Here is a 24908-nt window from a genome sequence, read left to right on the forward strand (position 1 = left end):
TTCTGTCTTCTAAGAGTTGATGTCATTAGGCATTAAATAATTTACGTGTATATTCAGCATGATGATTATGTTATTTTGTATAATGTAACAGAAGACAAAATATGCAACATTGTACGAATGCAAAATAATGAAGGATACAGTAAGTGCTATTTTTCTACTTTGTGTGCAGATTCTTTATATCAGCCCCCCACAGTGTTTCATGTGGGTGTAAATGAGAAAGTTTTTGTCCAGATGGGAAAGTTTCATATCAATAATTCTGTTACTCTATACCTGGAGCGTGAGGATGAGGCTGGCAGTACTCGTGTGTCTGAAAAGAAAACTGCTCTGTGTACAGCAGAAGGGAAGATCGAAATTGTTGAGCTCATGGTATGAAACTTAACCACTCATACAAAAAGCTAACAATTTAGACAGAACTGAAATATCATTAACCAAAACTTCAAATTTGCATTTTTACAGGTAGACAAAGAAATTATGTCAAGATTTCCCCAAAATTATGAACATGCCCACCTTAAACTGGTGGCAGAGAGCCTCTCCTTTAGTGGCAGGAAGGAAACAAAGGTTCTGGTATCAAAGCGCAGGGGCAATATCTTTATTCAGACTGATCAGCCAATCTACAGCCCAGCACAAACAGGTAAATAGAAAGTCAACCGATGTGAAAGGATTGTAAGACAATGTGAAATAAAGCCATTTTATGTTAATGATCTCTCTTCTAGTGAAGTACAGGATATTCACTCTTGACCACACATTCAGGCCTCATGAGGGAGTGTTCCTCATCTCAGTATTTGTGAGTATAGATTTTCTCAACGAATAAAGAGGACTTTGAAAGATGTGCACACATTATTTTGATGGTTTCATTTCATGATTTATGCTTTTATCATTTTATGACAGAATTCTGCTGGAAACAGAATAATGAAGTCCCTTAAGTCTGCAAAGGGAGGAATACTCAGAGGCACATTCCCCATACCTGATGTCTGAGTATGTAAAAACAGATTTACAATAAACTGCCTCTAACATAACAGCACAATCAACTTTTACATAACACATATTTGGTTTACAAAGAATAGGCACATGGAAGATTACAGCACATTATGAAGGTGATGAAGCAAATGTTGTTTCTCGAGAGTTCAGAGTCCAAAAATTTGGTAAGCTCATTTGATTGAAGTATTTTGCTTCTTAAAAACACAAACAAATCCTATTTCTTCCTGCTAAATGTTTTAAATATTTTTTACCAACCCTAGTTTTACCAAGTTTTGAGGTGAACATCGCAATGGAGCACAACTATATTTTGTTGAATGCTGACAAGTTTGACTTCAAAATCTTAGACAGGTAAGTGTAAAATTACTTTCCATTAAAGCGAGGGGGAATTCATCCTCAGCACTGTACCATGCAAAATTGTTTATTTCTGTGTATAATTTTATACTTTTTTGTATATATGCATAAAGGGAAAAACAATCTGCATCTTATTTTACAACCCTGTTTTAATATGGCAATACATTTACCTTGTACCTCTTTAACTTATTTCTAATGATAACTAGATGCTCAACAACTGTCTTGTCATAAATCCTCAAAATAATCAAAAAGTGTCTTAACAGGTCTGTAGAGCTGCAGATTTAGACAAGCATGTACCATTAAGTGACCCCTTTCAAATTACCCTAGTCATTTGATTCAATATTAATAAAAAATGTTGATTAATGCAATGTTTTAATAAAAACATAAAGCTTAGCCTATAATGCTAGTCCACATATTTTAAAATATAGAATGCATCTTTTTTTCTTTAGGTATTCACATGGTGAGGAAGTTAACGGGGCTTACCACTGCCAGTTTGGATTGGTGAAAAAAGATACACATGGTCAGAAAATGAAGCCTGTATATATCAGTTGGCTTGAGTTAACTGGTTCGGTGAGGAAACTGATATCTGTCTCAAATTTAGTGCTGCTTATTTCAAGATCTGGGATCAGATAATCTGGCAACATATTGCATTTCTTGAAAATCAACGCCTTATTCCATTTCTTGCAGGTTCAGAATGGAACTGGAACAGCTTTTCTCCAGATGGCAGACTTACATGAGCACCTCCAAAAACAGCAGAACCAAACCCTCTCTGAATTACAGCAGAGTGGAGCGCAACTGTACTTAGGAGTATTTGTCACCAACATACAAAGTAAAGGACACTTTTTCACACTATATACCAATTTTCAAGTCAGCAAACTCCCAAAAGAGTCAAAAATGTAATTAGGGTGTAAAGAGAGAATATATTGTGTAAAACATTTGGTGTTGTGTCCAGAAGTAGGCTATGTGCTGTGCACAGTACAAGTCTGATGTTTACTCATGGTTAGTGTTAAATGGCCAGACATCTGGTTTCTGTCTGGCCATTTAAGCATCTCCAGGGCACAATAACTCTGGATGTTGCAAAATGGTATTTAAAGTTGTGTTGAAATACAGTAGTTTGACTCGTGTGTAAAAGAAGTTAAATAGAATCATCAAGTTAAAATAATACCACAATCATGTTTCATAGAATATACAGTCATGGCCAAAAGTGATGATCACCCCTGCATGTCTATCACATAATGGACTACTTCTCCCAGAAAATTGTTGCAATTACATATGCTTTGGTATTCTCATGTTCATTATATATACAAAAAAACCTGCAAAAAGAAGCCATATCTGAGAGCAGATCACACCAAAACAAAACTCCAAAAATGGAGTGGACAAAATTATTGACACCCTCAACTTAATATTTGGTAGCACACCTTTTAGAAAAAAATAACTGAAATAAATCACATCCTGTAAACATCAATGAGTTTCTTACACCTCTGTCATGGAATTTAGAACTACTCTCCTTTTGCCACCTGCTCCAGATCTTTGAGATTTGAAAATTTTGGTTCTCAAATCCTCTATATTTCTATTCTCTCTTTTGTTTTAAAGGAGCATCACATGCTTGAAATACAATTATTTCTGAAGATTTTGGAATGGTGGAATTATTTTATCCAGTCCCTTTTTGGAGTTCTGTGTGGATTGTATTACATTACTGTCACGGTTTTGTGGTGAAGGCAAGGTGGAGCAGACCCAAACACAGGACACAGAGCGGAGCAGTTTAAGTTCAGTGGTTTTAATATAACAAAAAGCGAGCACACTTACAAACATAGTGGCTGATAGACTGAGTCCAAAAACAAGGGCTGTCCAACAGAAATACAAAATCCAATAACGGCAGGGAAACAGGGAGAGACAACAAGGCTGACGACATGAAACACACTGCTACACAGAGTGACAACATACATTGACCCAACAAAGCCAAGACAGAAACACCAGGTATATATATATATATACACACACACACACACACACACACACACACACACACACACACACACACACACACACACACACACACACACAGGGACTAACGAGCAGGGCGGGAGCAACACAGGTGAAAGACATGAGGCTAATGAGGCACAGGCAGGGAGAGAGAGCAGGGGAAAACAGAGACAGACATGCAGAGGGATAACTGGTGTAACAGACATGACAAGGGTTACCAAACACTAGACGACAGACAAGATAGACCCCCAAAACCCAACATACTATAAGGCAGATACTAAACTCAAAAGTGCAACACAAAGAATGGCTGACCGGCAGAGCGTGACAATTGTGTGACAGACGTGCAGGTGGACCCATATTTTTGGCCATGACTGTATGACAATAGTACAGACAAACCTTATATATTATATTTTTCGATAAAAGTGCTACAAGAATTTCCTAAACAGTACCATATTGTCACTTAATATTGAATTTTACTGACAGACCTGAGAAATAATTTGGATATTGTGAAAACAATAACACTAATTCTTTTAATGTTACTATTACTACTACTACTACCATAATAATAATAATTGTAATAAGAATAAGAATAAGAATTAATCTCAGAATTTAAGGATTATATAATAGGATATTGTGGTTTTTCATTACATCTAATATCTGCATTTTTTTGGTCCAGGCGGTGAAATACAAGAAGCAGAAGTTTACCTTCTTATGATTTCTCACAAATACACCATCGATCTTTCTCGAACCCGCTCATTTCACCTTCCAGGATATCTGCTAGATGTGGTGGTAGGCATGGAACTAACACATCGGTTCACAGTTATGTACATGACTGTGATGAATTTGTATGTAAAAAATGTTGTTTGTTTGTTATTATAGGTGGTCCTGCGTCTCCCAGATGGCTCCCCAGCAGCTGGTGTGCCAGTAAAGATTGATGTACCAGAATCTTCAGAGAAATCGTTGAATGCCACTACTAACCAGGAGGGGGCAGTGTATCCTGTGTTTAATATTCCCAATGTGTATTGGATTACTGTTAAAGTTAGTATCCCTAAACAACAATAAGTTAAATGGTCTTATCAAACTGATAAACCACTAGAGTTTTGCTTTAGTATAGTTTAACTATTTACACCCTAACTTCATCAGGTGTCGGCAGATGGCCTTCAGGAATGGAAAAGAATTCGTCCTCCTTCACCTTGAAATCGCGGCTACCTTTACCTGAGTATTACCAACAAGATGTACTCTGTGGGCGAGTTCCTAACTGTGAATTATAACACCATGAATGGCCAAAAACATGGGTTTATATACTACATGGTGAGATATCTGAGTCAATACATCAGGGTTTGTGTTTAAAAAGAGAAACAACAGTTTTTTATATTTAACATTTTTATGTTGTAGGTCTTAAGCCATGGGATCCTAATAAAACATAGACAACATACAGATAACGCCTGATATGGTGCCATCATTCCGTCTGATTGGCTACTACTACAACCAGCATGGTAACATCATTGCTGACTCGGTGTGGGTAGATGTCAGGGATGAATGTGAGATAAAGGTCAAGGTGAGTAAACAGAACAGATAAAGTTGCAGCCTGAGAGTGCCTTGGTATTGTTGCTGCGGCCGATTATTCCGAAACCACAATAGTCAGAAAATGGTCACTGGACCAAAAGTTTGTCCAACAGCCTGTAACGGCAACACCATTGCTCCAAAAATACACTCTTCAAACAACATCTGAATAGATTTTACTGTCACAGACACATTTCCAATGTCAGAATCAAGTTTTACCTCAGTTAGTGCTCACCATAGTTGTTAGATGTAGGCTGATCAAAAACTCAGTCGGAGCTGTCTTGATAGCCTACAGTCTCTATGCCTTGGCTGTTCTGATACAATCAAGTGACAAACATCTAACCCAGCTTTTCTCTTGGCCAAATTATACTCAGTTTTTGTTTTTTTGCGCTACTACTAAAAGTCTTCAAATGGTTCTGAATGCTGCAGCTAGGGTCTTACAAAAAAAAGAAAGTAACTGATTCTGCAGAAAGAGTGTTGTTGTCAAACAAATACACCCCTCCCTGCTGTGCATTCTCAGAAACTCTGCCTCTCACATTCTCTCTCCTTGGTGCCTGGAGTCTAGCATGCCTGAATGTGCCATAGACTGCTCCTGTGCACGAGCATGAATACCACTTGTTGCTGGTTGGCTGGAACAATGTTGTGGGGAAGGTCCGCACCACTTTCTTTGTGTTCCTTTTGCAACGGAAAACATTTTATACAGAGCACACACAAAATGGTGAGCTACTGTATTTGCTGAATTTAACAAAAAGTGTATTGGATTACAATCACTTACTTCACCAAATTTAGCTTCACTTCACTGGCTCCCTATCCATGTCAGATTGGACTTCAAGGTGCTTCTGTTTTTGGGTTTTAGTTTTGTAATTTCCTGTTTATTTTGAAAGAATCCTTCCTCATATGTCTTGTGTAGGCTACTTTACTTCCTGCCTTTGTGTATTGTTCTTACTTGTTTTGATTTTCTGCCGTGCCCTAATTAGTTTCACCTGTGTCTTTTTATCCTCCCCTCACTTGAGTTTAAGTCAGTATGTTTCCCCTTGTCTTTTGCCAGTCGTCTTCATCGATTTGTCAAGCGTTCTTACTTATTGGATTATTTCGATTTTAGATTCTTGCCTTTTCCCATTTAGATTTATTTGCCTCTTTGGACTGCTTGCCTGCTTAGACCCTTGCCTGTCTCAACTCTGTATCGTAAGCTTCTTCTTCTTCTTCGTATGGATTTACAGCAGTTAGACACTTCTAGGCGTATTACTGCCCTCCTCAGGAAGTCGCTATAATGAAAACGTTACTACTTCAGATTTTTATATATAGCCCTGTATCGTGTAAGAACTGTAATACTACTTTGACAATCAAGTGGTTGTTTTGATTTTGACCCAATGTAGATTTGACTGGAATGGAATTCCACTCATTAATAAGTGGAATTTACTTATTCTATGTTTCCTTCAGGTTTATGTGTAGTTAAGCCACCTGAGGTCAAAGCATCGAAGAGGGCATTTGTGTCTCTACAACTATGGCTCTGACAGCCTACAGGTAGCTATAACCTAATGGCACTTAAAACAGTGACCACCTGATGGACATCTTAATTGGCAATTTTTTGTTTTATTTTCCTCCCTGGACACCTGCATTTTTATAGGTAGCAGTTCATATGGAACAAACTGAAGGACTTTGCTCCCCCGGATCAGCCACCACTACATCTTTTGTCAACATTACTGTGGAGCCACAGTCTTCCCAGTTTGTGTCCTTCTCGGCTGTCCCCATGGTAACTGGCTCCATACCCATCAAAATACGTCTCTATGATATAGAGAATAGATGGGGGATAGATGCAGTTGAGAAGGCTTTGAATGTGTTGGTGAGTGACAAAAACATGCATCACTTCCAAATGTTTTCAGTACTTGTATTTTCAAGAAGATTTGTGACAAGAAAGTGCCACAAATAGTTTGAGTTGCTCTGGAAAAATCATGGCCTGTTTAAGGGATAAGTACAGAAGCCCTAAGCAGCCATCCATTAAAATTTTAAGTCAGTGTCTGTCTTCTTATTTTTTTTCTAGAGATTTTGAGATAATGAATGTTGTTTTCCCATGATAAAAGGATAATTGTCTTGTGATATCATGATAACAAACGATAGCTTAACACAGGTGCGTCCCCTGGATAATTTATAAATTAGGATAATTTCTGAAAAAATTTCAGTGTCACTGGTTAGCTCAGTTGCTTGAGCAAAGGGCACAGCTTTTCGACGATTTATTTTTCTTCTTTTGAGTGTTTTCTTTTATTATCCTCTTCAACAAAGTTGTTATGAAGAGATTCAGGGGATTCCAATCACACATTTCCTGACCGCTATTTCAGGTTCCGAAATAGCGGTCAGGAAATGTGTAACATTAAATGGATTCCCCTGAATGAGAAGCGCAGGAATTTCCTCTGCCTGGAAATGACAGGGAAATATAAGGGATGTGGACCCATCGCACAGTCCAGAGTCCAGCACATGCTTTATTATGAGCATGTGAAACAGTCTCTTCATAAGAACTTTGTTGAAAATGATTATAAAAAAGATTGGGGGAAATTGGTCTTAAAGCCCCCCTCCAGTGTATTGGTGATAAGATGTTGCCTTTGGTGTGAGAGACCCAGGTTCAATCCCCGACACCAATGTGTCCTTGAGCAAGACACTTAACCCCTAGTTGCTCCAGAGGCGTGCAACCTCTGACATAATTAGCAGTTGTCGCTTTGGATGGAAGTGTCAGCTAGATGAATAAATGTAATGTATTTTGACATTTCTATGATATTTCATATTTTTCTGAGTCATTTCCTCACAATGTTGATTACCCACATTGTTCGCCAAATATTTTTTGACAAATGGCTTAATTTTTTTTAGTTTAGTTAGCTAACGTTAACTTAACTTAGTTGTAATTAGCCAGGTGTAGTTAGCTAGCATAGTTATTGCACAAAGTTAGCTAACAGCAGGTCTTCAATTTATTTTTTAGTTGGTTTAGTTTGCTGTTCATTTTCATTATGGCATTTGCGCGTGCGGTGTTGGAGGACAGATGACAGAAAACGCGTTGCACTTTCACCTGCCGCCGTCTTATTTACAGTCTGCAACATGCATTTACCAATGCATCGGCGGAGGCACCCATCACACCCCGCGGTAAAGTAAGCGCACCATAAAACGTAGTGGGAGTTATCGTGTGCAGTGTGTGACAGGACCATCGACTGTATGATTGATAACAGCTGATACGCGCACATTAGCTTCTATCATAAGTAATAGCTACTCCTGCCAGACAGTAAAGTGTACTAAACTTTACAGTGTAGTGATGTTAACACAGCATATCGTTAGTGAAGATGTCTCAGTCATCCAGGTCATAGTTATCCAACGAACGTTAAAGTCAAGGGCAACTGGACTTGGTTGAAGATACTGGAAGACATTTTGTCCCTCATCCAAGGGACTTCTTCAGTTCTGACTGACTGGTAGGGAAACTCAGCTATTTAACCTCAGTAGGGTCGTTTCCAGGATTTAGGGTATCCACAGGCTGTAAGTGCCCCCTTCAGGTGGTTCTGTTCCTTCTCTCTGGCTTGGGCACTTGTTGGTATGTTTTCCACTCTGTGGTGCAGTGTTCTCATGATCCCTAGCTTGTGCTCCAGTGGGTGGTGGGAATCGAAGAGTAGGTACTGGTCTGTGTGTGTGGGTTTTCTGTAAACACCAATTTGCACTTTTACTTGTCATCTTCAATGTGTACAGCGCAGTCCAGGAAGGCCAAAATGTTGTTGTGAACAAATTCTCGTGTGAAATTGATGTTGCTGTCCACAGAGTTGATGTGTTCTGTGAAGGCTTGCACTTCCTGGCTTTTAATTTAGACCCAGGTGTTGGCTCGGTGCTGTTCCTCTGAAGGAGTTGAGGGCTTTGTTCTCCACTTCTTCCATGTAGATGTTTGCCACAGTCGGGGCTCCTTCTTTGTGTATCTTGGGTAGTCCGTAAATGCATGGAATGGCTTCTCCAGAATACAAATGGTAATATTGTTCACGGTTGATGGTGTTGTCTTTGTTGATGGTGTTTCTTGACCTTGTTCCGCTGTGTTAAGGACTACCATGCATCTTCCTTTGTCAGCTGGTAGGATAGTGATGTTTTTGATCCTTGCTCAGAGATGTCACAGTCTTCCTTTCTTGGATGGTGAGTTTGGAAGGGGGGGCCTTTGCATTAGAAAGGGCTGCAGATACCTTTAGTCTGAGCTGTTCCGCTTCTGTTTCTGTTAATTTGTTTTTCCTAATGGCCGATTCTGTGGCTGTGATGAGGTTCACTATAGGTAGCTGCTGTGGTGTAATGGCAAAGTTTAATCCTTTGGCCAGAACGTCTTTCTCTGATTGGGTGAGTTCCCTATCTGACAGGTTTTTCACCCATCTGTTGTCTGTTTCATGTGTTGTGGGGTTGTTGTCCTTTCTCCTCCAAGACAATTCTCCTGTTTTATTAGTACTGCTCGCTCTGAACTGTAGGTTTTGGAATTTCCGGGTCTGTCTTTCTTTTCTCTTGTTGTGCTGAGATAGCTGTGCTTTCTTGATGAAATCCATGACCTTTTCCAGTGCTGTACTGGGCAGATATGTTTCTAGTTTGTGGTGTATGCTTTGTTCAGGGCTTCAATGGTGAAATGTATCTGTCTCACTCTCTCATTCAGTAGCTGGTGTTGCGCATTCTCCAGGATTATTCTGGCTCTGTGTTCTTTCACCGTGGAGCCTAAGTGTAGGCATTTGGGAATAAGTTTGTGTTGTCGGCATTTCAGGTTAAATCGTAGATGGTTCCTGTAGTCTGCAATTCTGTAGTCTGCAATTTTAGTGAACACTCCAGCCGGTCAGTTTTTGGTTGTCATGGTAATGTATTGCATCCGACTATTAACCACACCCCCATTCTCTGTTTGAGAAAGAGCGTTAACCAAAAACTGCAGTTAAAACTGGCTGGAGGGGGGCTTTAAGTGGGGATTAAACACAGAACCCGTCTGACTATGAGTCCTGTGCTCTACCAACTAAGCTAACCAGTGACACTGATAATTACTAATCTATAAAGAGATAGTATTATGCTCATTTTCAGGGGTTATTTAGGGGTTGTACCAGAACAGGTTTACATGTTTTCATTTTCAAAAAACACCATATTTTTCTCATACTGCACATTTCTGCAGCTCCTCTTCTCACTCTATGAAATCTTTAGCTGTGTTAGCCAACGTTTACAACAACTCCACACTTGAATAGTCTGTGAAGTTACATTCCCGTGTTTCTTTTAAATATAATTCACAACCAATATAGCATACTTTCCAGGCCCAAACAGAGTCAGAGTTGCATCGTCTTTTAGGACTAAACGTTGAACAGTTGCCGGTGTGATCTAACGTTATGCTGCCTTGCCGAAAAATGCTACCATAGAGCAAATCAATAGACTCGACTCTACTCGGCCCTGCTCCGTTTTCCATTGCAGATAGTACCCAGAGATAGTATGTAGCTTGTCGTCATAGCCAGACGCCAGACACAACTGCCGCAACGTAATGTTCAATGCGACACACACACCAGCGATCCACAAAGCTTTCTCTTTTTTAATTTCAAACATTTCAACATTACTCAGAATGTAAAGACAGATAAGCAGTATGAAAACCTTCCAGCTGTGTTTTCCTCTGCCGTTGTTGCTGCAGCGGTCTGTGTGATGGCGGCTGGCCGGCCTCACACGCTCCTCCCGCGGGTTGGCACAGGCATCCCCCACAGCCACTTGCGGAGCTCCTCAACTCCAAAAAAATAATGTCAAAAAATATTCAAGCACATTTTTGTTCTGCCATCACTTCTCGTAAAACTGTCAATATTATATTATTATATTAATAATAAATCTACACAGCTGATTTCTCACCTCAAAACTTCTCAGAAGTGGATTTAGTGATGAAATTCTATACGAAGACTGTAAAATATAATACTTTATGTTGCTGGCCTCTGTCTGGTGCACGCAATGATGATGCAGTGAATAGTGACGATTCTCTCTGACCAATCAGTTTAGTATTCCTCAGCTCACTTGGAATCTCGACGGAGGTGAGGTGACCGAAAAAAAGTACCTGGAAGCAGGTACAGGTACAACATTTCTACAAAGGAAATCCAAACAAAGGAGAGTCGAGCCAAAGGGCCTCCGCTCAGACTAGCTTGGTTTAAGGGCGTGCCTGACCCCGCTAGCCGTTGGCAAGCTTTATGTTTTCACGTTTTCATTGTGACGTCACAAGTAAAGGAAGTGAAGGACTGGACTACAAACAAGCTGTTTTCAAGTGGTTCAGAGCAGTGCTTTTTGTGGGAGATGGGAACTCCCTTTGGGCTGGACTTTTTCAATTTGCAAACCTGTTACTGTTACGGGTGGTGTGGTGTGGGGACAGAGAGGACCCAAATGCAACGCTCAGAGGATAGGAGGTTTATTGAGGGAACAAGGGGCTGAGGGACCGGAGTGGACAGGCACGGGGAACCGAGTTGACTGGGACCAGAGAGCCAGGGGACACTGGGGCCGAGGACGGGAGGATGCAAGGGGGAACTGGGAGGACGCCGTGGGGGAAGCCCGAAGAGGAGAGGACCGGAGGATGAGCCCAGCCGACAGAACGGATGATGAGGGTGAGTGAACCTGGGAGGGAAAACAGACAGAAAGACAGGGTTAGTGACAGGAGCGACAGGGCTGACGAGGTGGCTAATAAGATGGTGCATGTTGCAGGTGCGGGTCGTTGGCTGGGCTCAGGAGCAGAGGGAGAGAACACACACAGGAGAAAACACAGGGAGGCAGGCAGGGAACAGAAAACCGAGTAAAAAGGAGAATAACTGATAAAAAGGAGAAAAAAACCAGGACACTCACCGTCAGCCAGGCTGTCACCACAACAGTTACATGCACAAATATAGCTCAATAAAGGAGAGGGAAAAAGACAAAAAGCATAATACCACCTCTTTAAGAAATGCCCCTGCCTGGTTAGACCACTGTTTTGTTATCTCAAGATCACAATACATTTGTTATTAACGTCAATTGAGGTATTTGTGATGTAATTTGCCTTTAAATGTAATCTTTTTTTCAGAAAAATCACATTCAACAGCACATTTCATCAGTATTGTTACAATTAATTAAGTATCGGTATCATATCAAATTTGAAAGGTTTGGTTTCGCCTAACCTTATTGGGTATGTAGTATAATTTGTCTACTAACAATGTTAACTTAAGTCAACATGCTCGAATACTTCTACATGTAAGTCAAGGGAGACAGTAATGTGGCTCCATTTTCTCATGTTGTAGACAGAAGGACTAGAAAAGAGAGAGTAGAAGAAACCCAGGTGCTTAAATTAGATGGTGAGTTGTGTACTTGCTTGATGGTTGTCATGATTTTTATTTTTCAATATATTTTACGTTTACAATTGCTTTAATCCATTCACTTCTCTCTTGATAGGAAGGAACAGTCAGACGATTGCTATTGATGGAACTTTACCAGATGACATAGTGCCCGACTCTAGCTCCAATATTTTCATTTCAGTGGAAGGTATGTGTTGTTAGACACAGACTTATAATTCACAGACCTTTGTAAATGACAGTGTCTTACTCTTTTAATGTTCTCATCTGACAGGGGATGGATTTTGCAGTTCACATGCAGAGTTCCTTCTTTCTCCCGATAAGGTTGCTAGCCTGATTGTATTGCCTAGAGGATGTTCAGAACAGACAATGATAGGATTGGCTCCTACAGTTACAGCCGTCCGCTACCTTGACCTGAGTGATCAATGGTTTGACCTGCCTGCTGGTGCCAGAGATGATGCTCTTGATAAAATTGAGGAAGGTAAGAAAACATCAAGCAGTTCATTGTATAATGTCTTTATCCTTTTTTGAACTCCTTTTTTTCTGTTTCCAAGAACACACATTTAGAGTGAAGAATAAAAAAGTTGGAACCATACTTGAAGGTACAATGTGTAAGATTTTTAGAATTTCAAAATTAGCAGTTAGCAACTATTTGTATGAATTGGGTCTCAGTTATTACACATTGTACCTCTTTTACATCGTGATATAATTTATAAATTATAAATTATAAATTATAAATTATAAATTATAAATTATAAATTATATAATAAATAAATACACAATAGATAAAATTTTAACTAGTTTATGCAAATTTTTCCTCTTGCCAATTAACAGAGCCTAAAGATGGTGATTGTAGCTTGTTTGTTTCTGTCACACTTTGTTCAACAAAGTATCTCAACAACTTCTGGCAATATTGCCATGCAATGTGCTGTGAATATCAATGGTCCCCAGTGGAATTCTAATTAAATTGAATTGTAATGTTTTGGTTGACCCCACCAATATCCGCACCACCATCCGTGCATAATTTTCACAAAAAATAACGGTATCAAAATAAGATGTAGGTCTTATTACCACGTTTGCACAACATATGATTTTGTATACACAAGAGGAATATAATACTGAAAGAGGATATTTGTAGCACAAGATCTTAACATTTGTGCATTTGTGAATATAAGTGTAGTAAATATGTGAATACATACATGCAGACTTTCTTAACCTGAGACCCAGGACAGGACAAAAGCTTATCACTACACAAGTCTGTTTGAGTGGAACACAAATGGGAGTCCTTGTTCGGATAACCTTAGTGGCCTCATGGGCTTAGCTTATAGAATAATCTAATATGGCATACAGTTGTGTAAGGCCATTGTGTCCCTGGCAAGACACTTAACCCCTAGTTGCTCCAGACGATGAATGAAATGAATGACACTGTCCTTGATGTCAGGAAAAAGTATCACCAGAAGGAGTTGAAAAGAGTAAAGGTAAAGGGTAAAATACATCCCTTATCCCTAATTCAGCAGTTAGGTTCAGTTTCTGTTTTTAGTTTCAAACAGAAATTTGCATCCTGTAGCACCAATTCTAAAAAGTTCTGGGACACTGTAAAATCAATGGGAAACAAGTGCACCTCCTCCCAGCTGCCCACTGCCCTCAAATCAGGGAACATTGTCACAACCGATAAATCTATGATTACAGAGCATTTTGCTGAAGCTAGCCATGCTTTCCACCTGGCTACCCCCTCCCCAGCTAACGGCCCTGCACCCTCTACAGTTTCACGCCCAAGCCCTCCCTCCCGCTTTTCCTTCACCCCTACCCAGACAGCTGACGTGTTGAGAGAGTTACAAAATCTTGACCACTACAAATCAACTGGGCTAGATAATCTGGACCCCTTTTTCCTAAAATTATCTATTTCCTATTATTATTATTATTATTATTATTGCAATCCCCATTAACACCCTGTTCAACCTGTCTCTCTCATCTTCAGAAATCCCCAGAGACTGGAAAGCGGTCATTCCCCTCTTTAAACGGGGAGACACCCTTGACCCAAATTGCTACCGTCCTATATCTATCCTACCCTGTCTGTCCAAAGTCTTTGAAAGCCTAGTCAACAAACAGATTACTAACCATCTCGAATCCCATCGTACCCTTTCCTCCATGCAATACGGTTTCCGTGCTGGTCACGGGTACACTACAGCCACCCTTAAGATTATAAATGACATCATAGCCGCCATTGATAAAAAACATTATTGGGCAACTGTTTTCATTGATCTGTCTAAAGACTTTGACTCTGTCAACCATCACATTCTGATCAACAGGTAAAACTAAGTGCATGCTTTTCAACGATCGCTTCCCTAACCGGCTCGTCTCAATAGCATCACAACGCTAGATGGGTCAGAATTAGAATATGTGGACACTTACAAATATGTAGGTGTTTGGATAGACAGTTCCCTCTCTTTCCAGCCCCACATAAACCACCTTCAATCTAAAATTAAGTCCAGAATCGGTTTCCTATTCCGCAACAGGGCCTCCTTCACTTGTGCTGCCAAACTTGCCTTGGTAAGAATGACTGTTCTACCCATGCTAGATTTCAGTGATGTCATCTACAGATTTGCCTCACACTCTCTCCTGAAAAAACTGGATGTGGTCTACCACTACCAGGGCCCCATTTAATACCCACCACTGCGACCTCTATGCATTAGCAGGCTGGCCGTCGTAACTCACTGGTACCAACTTATTTACAAGTGCTTGCTCTGTTAAGCCCCCCTATACCTACGCTCACTGGTGTCTATATTACCGACCCGTAGCCTGCGCTCAAGCAGGTACATCTCTCTGGTCACCCCAAAAGCCCACACCACCTTCGGCCGCCACTCCTTCCAGTTCTCCGCTGCCAACAACTGGAATGAGTTACAAAAACCCCTCAAGCTAGAGACCCTCATCCGTAAATCTATAATATTTATAGACTGACTATATTTTTGTATATTGTGATTTTTATTTGTGCCATACAACTTATGCATACAATCTGACCTTGAATGGTCGGCACCTGCACTAAATGTACATAGAAGCTACTGCATTTTTAAATATTCTCCTTACAGACTCATTACTGCATTATGTATTTTTGTATTTTGTACTATGTGTATTCAATGTGTAACTATATGTTGTCCTGCACGTCTACACTTTCTTAGCAGGTACTTGCAAATGAGAATCTGTTCTCAATTAGCCTACCTGGTTAAATAAAGGTTAAATAAATAAAAAAATTTAATAAAAAGTTACTTGGACTGTTGCATTAGCAACAGATTAGCTCCAGACAACTAGTATAGTGGCTAGCATAGTTAGCACTAGGATTATCATATAAAAACTTAAACTCAGAGCAGAAGAGCGTTTTTCCCCCCATTGCCCGATTTGATGACAATGTGGAGGACAAACTAGTGGTGGTTTTTACTGGATACCCGGAGCTATGATTTTTCCAACCGCTGTTACCATGACAGAAAATAGCAGGACTGGAGGCAAATTAGTGTTGTTGGTGGCGTACAATTCATGTTTTGTGTAATGTTTACTCACTATAATCAACATTGTAATGTTTAGCTAGTTACAAAGTATGTACGGGCTGATATTTGTGTTAAAAGAATCTCAAATTGAACAATTTAGATCTGAATTTGAATTGCTTAACTTAAGTAATGCATTAAAAACTGAATTTGAATAGCATGGATAGAATAGTATATGAGGTTATGTGTATAACTACATTCAATGTAGCATGTTATCTCCAGCACTGTTGGTACCAGCACTCTTTAATAATATCCAAAGCTATGAGAAACCATTTCTCGACCACCAGCTGGCTCTAAAACATGCCGTCTACGATAACGTTACAGTGACCTGCTGTTGATTACATCTAATACTAACGACCGTCTACAACGACGACATGCAACTTTGAGATTTCATTTACAACTACAACCATAGCTGTTACGGATCTGACTACAACGGTTCACATCTACAACATCACACAAAGAGGAGCTAATTAACTTTGTTTGGCAGGCAGCCATGTTAGATTCTTTCAGCTCATGTTTAATTACATGTCTGCTCTGGTTTAATCATTTCGGACACGCCAACTATAACTGTAGACAGGCAGCTTGCAAATATATTTAGAATACGTCAGAAACTATAGTTTAACAGCTCATTAACATTAGCACTCCTTTAATGATAAACATGGCATTACCATTAAGTAAGGAATTAGGTAAAAATTATAGGACGTTGTGGGGGTGGAGCTGGATTCTCTGTCTGTGGTGTAAGAGAGGAGGATTCTGTCCAAACTACATGTCATCTTGAACAATGTCTCCCAGCAACTCCATGACGTGCTGCTCAAACACAGGAGCACCTTCAGTGCAAGACTCATCACCCCAAAATGCACCACAGAGGGCCATAGGAAGTCATTCCTGCCTGTGGCCATCACACTCACACACATAACTCCTCCCTCTAAGTGGCTGACATGCAGGCCCTTAGTTAGTTATTATACTGGACATTATCACCTGTTTTGTGCATTATTATCTGTGTAATAATTAATGTGCAACATTCTCTGCTGCTATTTATTCTCTGCATTTTTATATTAGTACTGTTCACTTTAACAATTCAACAACATAATGATTCTTTATTAATGCAAATATTGTATATACCTACACTCCTTTATATTTTATATTTATACTCTCATATTTATATACTCTTTATTCTACCTACTTTCTATTATTATTTCTATTCCTGATGCCTTGATAATTGTGCAACTGTGACAAAAGAATTTCCCCTCGGGGATCAATAAAGAAATCAAATGATTTCTGATTCTGATATACACATTTCATAACAAAGTAAATACTTTCTTTGTCAGGTTTTATGGGGATTTTAACATTCAAGACAAAAGAAAATGGATATCCCCCATTTCTTTCAGAGCAACCTAGTAATTGGCGAGTATGTATTTTTTGCAGCCTTACTGATGTAAGAGACTACTTATATCTCACATAGTAAATCAGCTTTTCCTAATTTACAAAATCTCAAATTGAAAATCTATTTTTCCACTCACTCTTCTCCCTTGTTTTTTCTTTCTCTTGTCTTCAGGTTAACTGCCCTTGTAGTGAAAGTGCTATTGTTGGTGGCGGAGCGTCAGAGAATGGCTTTTGGAGTGCAAGGCAGGAAGACTAGGGTTATACCAGATGAAGAGATCAGGCAACCAGTTAGTTACTTGCTCTCAGTACAGGAGACAGATGGGTCATTCGATGACCCACATCCAGTGCTACGCAGAGGAGTTTTGGTAACATCTACTGCATGCTTGTTAGAACAGGCATATACATATTAGAACTTTAGATGTGGTAACATATTCAACAGAAGTAATTTGAACGCAATATTGTCTGTGTGTGATTGATGTAGAAAGGAAGAGACAAAGAAGCCTCCATGACCGCTTTCATTACTCTTGCCCTTCACCGATCTCTTCAAATCCTGCAAACCGAAGAGAGAAATAATGCGGTGAGATAATGCAGAGATAATATTAATAATATTAATGCCCTGGCTTTTTACCAGCTCTAGTAGTGTTACTTTGGGATGGCAGAGTTGGTCAGTCCACCACTAACGTCCAGACTGAAATATCCACCACTTGAAGGGATTGTCATGTAATTTTGTACAGATATCAATTTTGGCCAGAGGATGAATCCTGATGACTTTGGTGATCTCTTGACTTTTCCTTCAGAACCTTTCCTCTTGCATCAACAGCAGGTCATAGTTTTCACGTATTTTCACATATATTCCAGTAAAATATCTTACATCTTCCACTGGGAATGGCACACAATTTTGAGCAGTCATGGTTATGTATCCTAATGATTTTAAATACGCTACTAGGGATGAAACAGAAAATCATATCACGATTATAGTGACCAAATTCATCACGGTTATCAGTATTATCACGGTATTGTAAAAATGTTCCAAAAAGTCCAAAAAATATAAAAATGTACTGATACACACACTGAAACCATTTCAACAAGTTTTATATTGAAAACTATAAACAATGTTTGCATAAAAAATTTAATAACAGCAAATACCTTTTGTAAATATATGAAAATCATCTAAGTGTGTATTATCAAGATTTTATCTTTTATATTATATAGGTAATACAATGACCCTGTGGACAATTACATGAAAACATAAGTCTTTAGAAGACAGTGATAGTAACATGTTAGTAACGTTAGTAACGTTATCATGTGCAGAGGACGAATAGACTCAACACACACAGCAACAGAACAACGTGTAGCGTTTTTACAAGAGCAGCTAACACTGAGAGCTTCAGTTTACACGCTGTTAACAAGTCAGAGAGACAAACCAAAGCTAAAAGTTAACTCACCCTGCGTTCACTATAAGGTTATTTTCTTCAATCAAGTTTCCCTCAGCACTCTCATAAAAACTAAAATACGACCGGACTTCAGAGTGACTGAAAACTATATGCAGCATTGTCTTCTGCTGTGTTGTCATTGACCCAAACAAACCCATGTTGCATTCTGCGCTTCTGGGAGACGCTGGACAGTGTTTGCCGTGAGATAGGTTAACCGTACCCTGTTACCATGGTAATTAAAATGTGTACGGTAATAATAACCGTCGGCAATTTTACCATGGTTTAATAGTTTCATCCCTATAAGCTACTGACTTTTCCTTTAAATAGTTCTTTATCCCGGGGTCAGGTCAAAATCAGGTCTTCTGGTCAAAATCTATTACTAAAATATATTCAGCACTTTGATTATGGCCAAAAAAAATTAATGGAATTTCCTATCAGCCTAAGCTGTATTTTGAGCATGTTAGGATGCTAAAATAACATGGTGACAATGGTAAGCACTATACATGCTAATCGTCTCCATGTTAGCATTGTGAGCATGTTAGCACGCTGATGTTATTTAGCTCAGTGCACTCCGGTGCCTATGTACAGCTTCACAGCCGGAAGCAAAGCTGTCAACTCTTAGCCTCGTTAATGCTGTAGTTTTATATTTCACATGTTTTAATACACTGTAGTCAATGCATAATTTGTAAGTACATTAGTTCATTGACTCACTTCACTGACTGCCTATATTCTATTTTCTAACAGGATGCAAGCATTTCAAGATCAACAGCATATCTCCTGTCACACCTTGATGAGCTTCAGCATCCCTATGCTGTTGCCATTACAGCCTACTGCATTGCCATTTGCGTGCCAAGGGGAACAGATCATTCATCTGCCTGGAAAAAACTTCAAGCCCTGGCTAGTGAAGGCAGGTCCAATCACATAAAGTCGGTGTGGGTGATACATAATATGAAATTTAATATCAAGTTATCATCATGAAATAATCAATATAGTAGTTAGGTATAATCAAGTGAGAAACTGATTTCATGACAAATAACTTAAAATAAATGTCTATTTAACAAATCGAAAGCAAGTTATTTCATTAATTGATGCAAAAAATCATAGTATTGCCTAATACACCTAGATTTATCAATGTAAGTGCTATCATGAATCATACTGTGGCAGAACATTTGTCAGTTGACCATTTTATATTATACTGTATATATATATATATTATTATTGTATTATATTTACTTATCGCCTGACCCTAAGAGCAACCAGAGCAACTACATTTGGTCAGAAAGTTCAACAAAATGGTGTATTAAAATATGCCATTGTTTTAATTAGTTTTAATTACTTCTTATATTCTATTTCTTAACTGGCAGGGAAGAATGGCTGTTATCTGTGGACAACTGATGCCAACCAGAATCGTGAGAGGGAAGATGGCATCACAGTAGAGACTACAGCCTATGCCCTCCTAACAGCAGTGGAACTTGGGCATACCGAGTGGGCAGACAACGCAGCCTGCTGGTTAACCTCCCAAGAAAACTATTTTGGAGGCTACAAGTCATCACAGGTGATTGGTATGCTAGACTGAGAATTGTTTGAAACCAAACAATCTTTGGGCATTGCCGCTGCATCCCCTGTGTGATCACAGAGTCCAGATCAACCATTAGAGTAGCTAAACCTGTTATTAATGTTTTATTACTATGCCCAGGATACCATCATGGCATTGGAAGCCCTCACGGAGTATGAGCTAAAGAGGTCTGTCAGTCCTGAAGCAAATCTAATTGCAGAGTTCACCGTCCCAGGAAAGAACGACATTGTAAAGCTTGTACTGGAAGATAAGAAGGAGAAGGTGGAAACGGACCTTAAGGTATCATAGAGCACTGTCAGCATTACACTTAAATATACACATAAACATTTCATCTCATTCTTGCATCAGTTGCTTTTTCTTGTGTGCTTTGTTCCAGAAACTTAGAGGGAACAACATTGACGTGCAATTGACAGGAAAAGGTGATACCAAGCTGAAAGTAAGTTTGATCAATGTTTATATGCTTTAAGAGATCCATCATTTACAGTAAATCACCAATCTGTTTGGCAGGTTGTGAAAGCTTTCCATGTACTGGATCCCAAGGACGATTGTAACCAAGTGTCTATCAGCGTCACAGTGACGGGGAAAGTGAAGTACACTGGTGAGCTTTTGTCACTGATAGCAGAGCCCTGTCTCCAAGAAATTACATTTAACAGCAAATATCTTTTGAGGGAAACGTAATGCCGAACAATGATACTGACCATATCAGTAATATGTTCACTGACAACATAGGCTATTTCATTTGATTTTTTTGTTAAAAATTACATTCACTCATAGCGACTACAGCATTATTCAAGTTTTTTATTGTTTTTATGATTTTATAGTAACTTTTAACTTAAACTGCAATCTTTCCCTAATCCTTTACCAAAGTGCTTTTGTTGCGTAACCCTAACCACAGACTGGAGTAGTCAAGAACCCTGGATTCCAGTGTCACAGTCTGGCACTTTCCAAACCACCTCGTCGTCACTCCAGCGCGATACATAAATGCAGTGATTCATTTACTCAAGAAATTTTGTTTTTGAATATAATCCAGGCAGCAAATACGTTGTATGTGTCAACGTGATAGTGAAAACAATTTAGTAATATATAAGTGCAATTTCTAGGAGACAGGGTTGGATAACAAATCACAACCACTTTTATTGCTGATAAAAGCTACACAGTTACATACATGTTTGTCTCCCTAGCTAAGGTCATAGAAAGTTATGAATATTATGATGACTATGATAACAACGAGGAGAAAGAGGCACGAGTGCCACGATCAGCCATTGAGTGGTTTGATGCTCGCACCCGAAACAGGAGAGATCTTGATAACAACTTAAATTCAGACGAGACTGTCACCTACAAAATCTGTGTCAGGTAAGTTCACGAGATTCACATCACGTTTGCTCTTTATAAGTATTCATGAGACAATTAGCTTTGTGGGGAAAAGTCACAAATTCTGATCAGTATCTTTCTCAGCCCCTGTTTTTCATAAGACAAAATAGATTTTACTGAATCCACACTGGGGAAATTCACTTGTTATGGTAGCACATTGCTTCATTGTTTTCCTTTGTGTAGTCATAGCCTGAACAGCAATCTCACAGGAATGGCCATTGCTGACATCACACTTCTGAGTGGATTTGAGGCTGTAACTGATGACCTGGACATGGTTAGTAGCTCTCTTTACCTCCTCTTCATCAATGTCATCTGCAAAGTGGGAGGAGCTATTTTGGGTGCTTCATGACTGTTATAGCATCTACTTCAATAAGGTCAGGCTGCTTAAATGTATTTATATATACAAAAATATTTTGTGTCCGGTACTAAAAGATTTCTTCTCCCTCTCTAGCTCTTTGAATCAGAGGAATGTATTAGTTTTGATTCTATACAGAGAGTACCAATTGGCCTCCTACAGCCTACTCCAGCTGTGTTCTATGATTATTATGAACCAAGTAAGCTTTTTATTTGATGTTTTATGCATTGTTTTGCAAAGATAGTGTGCATCTTTGCTTAATTTACCAGGAATTTATTAACTATTTGTGATTTCCTTGTAGACAGAAAGTGTACTGTGTTTTACAACGCCCCCCAAAGAAGCAAGATGGTCTCCAAACTGTGTTCAGAGGATGTGTGCCAATGTGCAGAAAGTAGGACACTACTCTTAAAGAGTAAATTCTGCACCATATATGTAGATGTCCAGTCAGTGTAAATGGTCAATGTAGTCAATTGAAGCAATACATTTGTCAGTGCTTGCTATATTGGCTAGCATTGCCTACATGTACCAATGCAATGTGTGCGGGCTTCCCTCTCAGCAGCCCACTATAGCTCTGAACTAGCTGCTGGTTGCAATCTTGCCAAACAAATGAATTCCTGCATTTGACCATTTTGTCACTCATATCGTGGCTTGTCTATCAAGTAAAATAACATACAGCAGCAACACACACATACCAGCAGAATGGGCTTCCATATCACAACAAAGCCAACTCTAGCTGCAGTATAAAGTTCCATGACAAAACAGTTACCGGCATCCAACCTATTACTTGTTATTTTTTTGGCTTCAAATGAGGCTTAACATTCACACAATATTACTACGTAACTCCACAATCGCCCCAACCTAAGAGTATCACCCTAGCCTATAACGTTAACTATTACTTAGTTGATGAAAACATAGCATAAAGTGACAATGATACTCACTCAGTTGTCTTTGGAATCCCGAAGAAGGTCTCCAGCACACCTGTCCGAGTGAGTTGTAAAACTTTCATTCAAAGTAACCTGATAGTAACGCACACTAGCGCTCTCTCAGGGTTGGCATCTGTATAAGCATCCAACAAATACTACACATCCTGAAATTCATTGTAGCAGAATGATTCAGTTTCTGTTGACATCGGAGGGCAATTTGAGCAAAGGCATCACCAGTCAATTTTTGCTTCCAGTGTGATCTACTGTTCTGGAGGGTCTCTGCCCCGGCCGCCCTCTGCTGCATTGCTTCTCTGACTCGAATATTCATAAATAAATAAATAAAATAAAATAAAAAAATTCAGAGAATGGTATAGAGCACGGTCCCTGGCCACCCAGAGACAAAAGCTAGAAATCCCAGCTGAAGTAACCTTCCTTGCCTCCAACTACATCATGTCAAATGCTGGAAGCAGAAACAACTCAGCTTTCTAGCACGCACTGTTTCAATGGACTGCATTTACCAGATTTTATGTGATTGGATGATAACCACATAAAATGTGCTGAATTTTCCCTGTAAAACCCATACTGACACCAATAAATCTAGCTTTATCCTTTTGTGTAAATAATTAAAATTGCATTATGTTCATCTTTTCTTTAGGACCCTGTCATAAAGTACAAAATACATTCCAGTCAGAAAGAGGTCGAAAAATCACAAAGAATGACCGTTCACAACATGCTTGCTTCTTCCCTACAGTAGATTACGGTCAGTACTGCAATCAAGAAATTGTTTATTTAACATTGACTTGAGTATAAAGATTGTGACACTGTACAAAAGTATGCAATAGAACGGTACAGATGAATGGTTGTTAATAAATGGTTGATTCTTGTTTTATTTCAGCATACATTGTGGAAGTCCTCAACGTTTCTCTGAAGAGCAACTTTGAGCTCTAGAAAACGAATGTAAACGAGGTTCTCAGATCACGTATGTAAACTGTTACTACAAGCCTTAGCAGATGAAGTAACACTGACCTTTAAATAGTTGTGCACCATTACATTTATGCTTTAAAGACCAATCATAAATATAATCATAATATAATAATTTTTCTACCAGATGGAGATGTCCATGTGACTGAGAATTCTGTTCGAGTGTTTGCTAAGAGGCGTCAGTGTAAAGGACAGTTAGATTTGGGAAGACAGTATCTCATCATGGGCAAAGATGGCTCCACAACCGACTCAAACAGAATGTAAGTATATTCAGTATTACTAATGGAAGTAAAATTTTACACTTACTGATTCTCACTCTGGTCACTCTCTCCCCGCTTTTTTAGGATGCAGTACCTGTTGGACTCAAACACCTGGGTTGAAAAAAAGCCTTTGGAAAAAGAATGTAGAAAAAGTTCTAACGCCTGTGCAGGGTTTAATATGTTTACAAATGAGTACAAGCTTGATGGCTGCAGACAGTGAAATGGAATCTGTTTCATTTTACTTTCATTTTCATTTTAGTGTAACTCAGTAGTTTCCCACACAGACAGCACGGGTGTTGAGAGCTCTATTCTTTACTGTTTATAATCAAATTCATGTAAGCGTGTCAGCCCGACTCCACCACAGTACCATTTGAACTTTTATTACTTACAATGTAACCATTAATCATTTATGTCCAATACAGCTATCTGTGCCTAAAGTAAAGTAACTTATCTTAATATTGTCTAGCAAATTCCTTTGTATGTGTATACTTGGGTGGAGCATTGATTAGATGCATACATATTGAGATAATTATTTTAAATGGAACTCAACACAGCAACAGGGGAAAAAAGAGTGCATCCACAAACAAATTTAAGCTCTTTCATGTCTTTCCAAATTGTGTGATTCAGTTTGGAGTATTGGTTTGATATAGCTCCCTAGTTATTTTTTTCTTTTACTGGCAGTAAAGGATCTGAGAGGGGTCTCTGTACTCAAGCCCCCCCTCAAAGTTACCCCTTTGAGGGGGGGAGGGAGTGGTTTTGGGTTCATGTGCATCCACATAAAGTGGCATGACAGTCTGCATGTAAGACTGGCTCAGTTGCCCCCGATGGAAATGCACAGTGACAGGATTCGGATCAATCATCACCTCATAAGGAGAATAGCTCTTTATCAACTGTAAAGAGCTAATAGT

General features: G+C 39.2%; 1 protein-coding gene across 1 annotated transcript; it reads left to right on the forward strand.

Moving 5' to 3' along the window:
• The first annotated feature begins 57 nt into the window (after positions 1-57).
• LOC119898284 (complement C4-A-like) lies at positions 58-24470 on the forward strand. The gene is given in 36 exon segments (XM_038712470.1): positions 58-366; positions 457-631; positions 714-784; positions 889-969; positions 1040-1142; positions 1239-1326; positions 1779-1899; positions 2017-2158; positions 3989-4101; positions 4192-4350; positions 4456-4623; positions 4708-4736; positions 4738-4889; positions 6316-6370; positions 6372-6399; positions 6503-6718; positions 12132-12155; positions 12158-12185; positions 12283-12372; positions 12457-12663; positions 17047-17122; positions 17274-17466; positions 17583-17678; positions 19279-19435; positions 19899-20089; positions 20231-20389; positions 20487-20546; positions 20618-20708; positions 21292-21463; positions 21665-21755; positions 21933-22035; positions 22138-22227; positions 23415-23519; positions 23655-23738; positions 23868-24000; positions 24085-24470. Coding segments are annotated over 36 exon segments (4236 nt in total). The 5' UTR covers positions 58-117; the 3' UTR covers positions 24221-24470.
• The last annotated feature ends 438 nt before the right edge of the window (positions 24471-24908 follow it).

This window comes from Micropterus salmoides, unplaced genomic scaffold, assembly GCF_014851395.1.
Source record: "Micropterus salmoides isolate LMB-PRFRI ecotype aquatic unplaced genomic scaffold, ASM1485139v1 Ms_hic_scaffold_11, whole genome shotgun sequence".
In the NCBI taxonomy this organism is placed as follows: domain Eukaryota; kingdom Metazoa; phylum Chordata; class Actinopteri; order Centrarchiformes; family Centrarchidae; genus Micropterus; species Micropterus salmoides.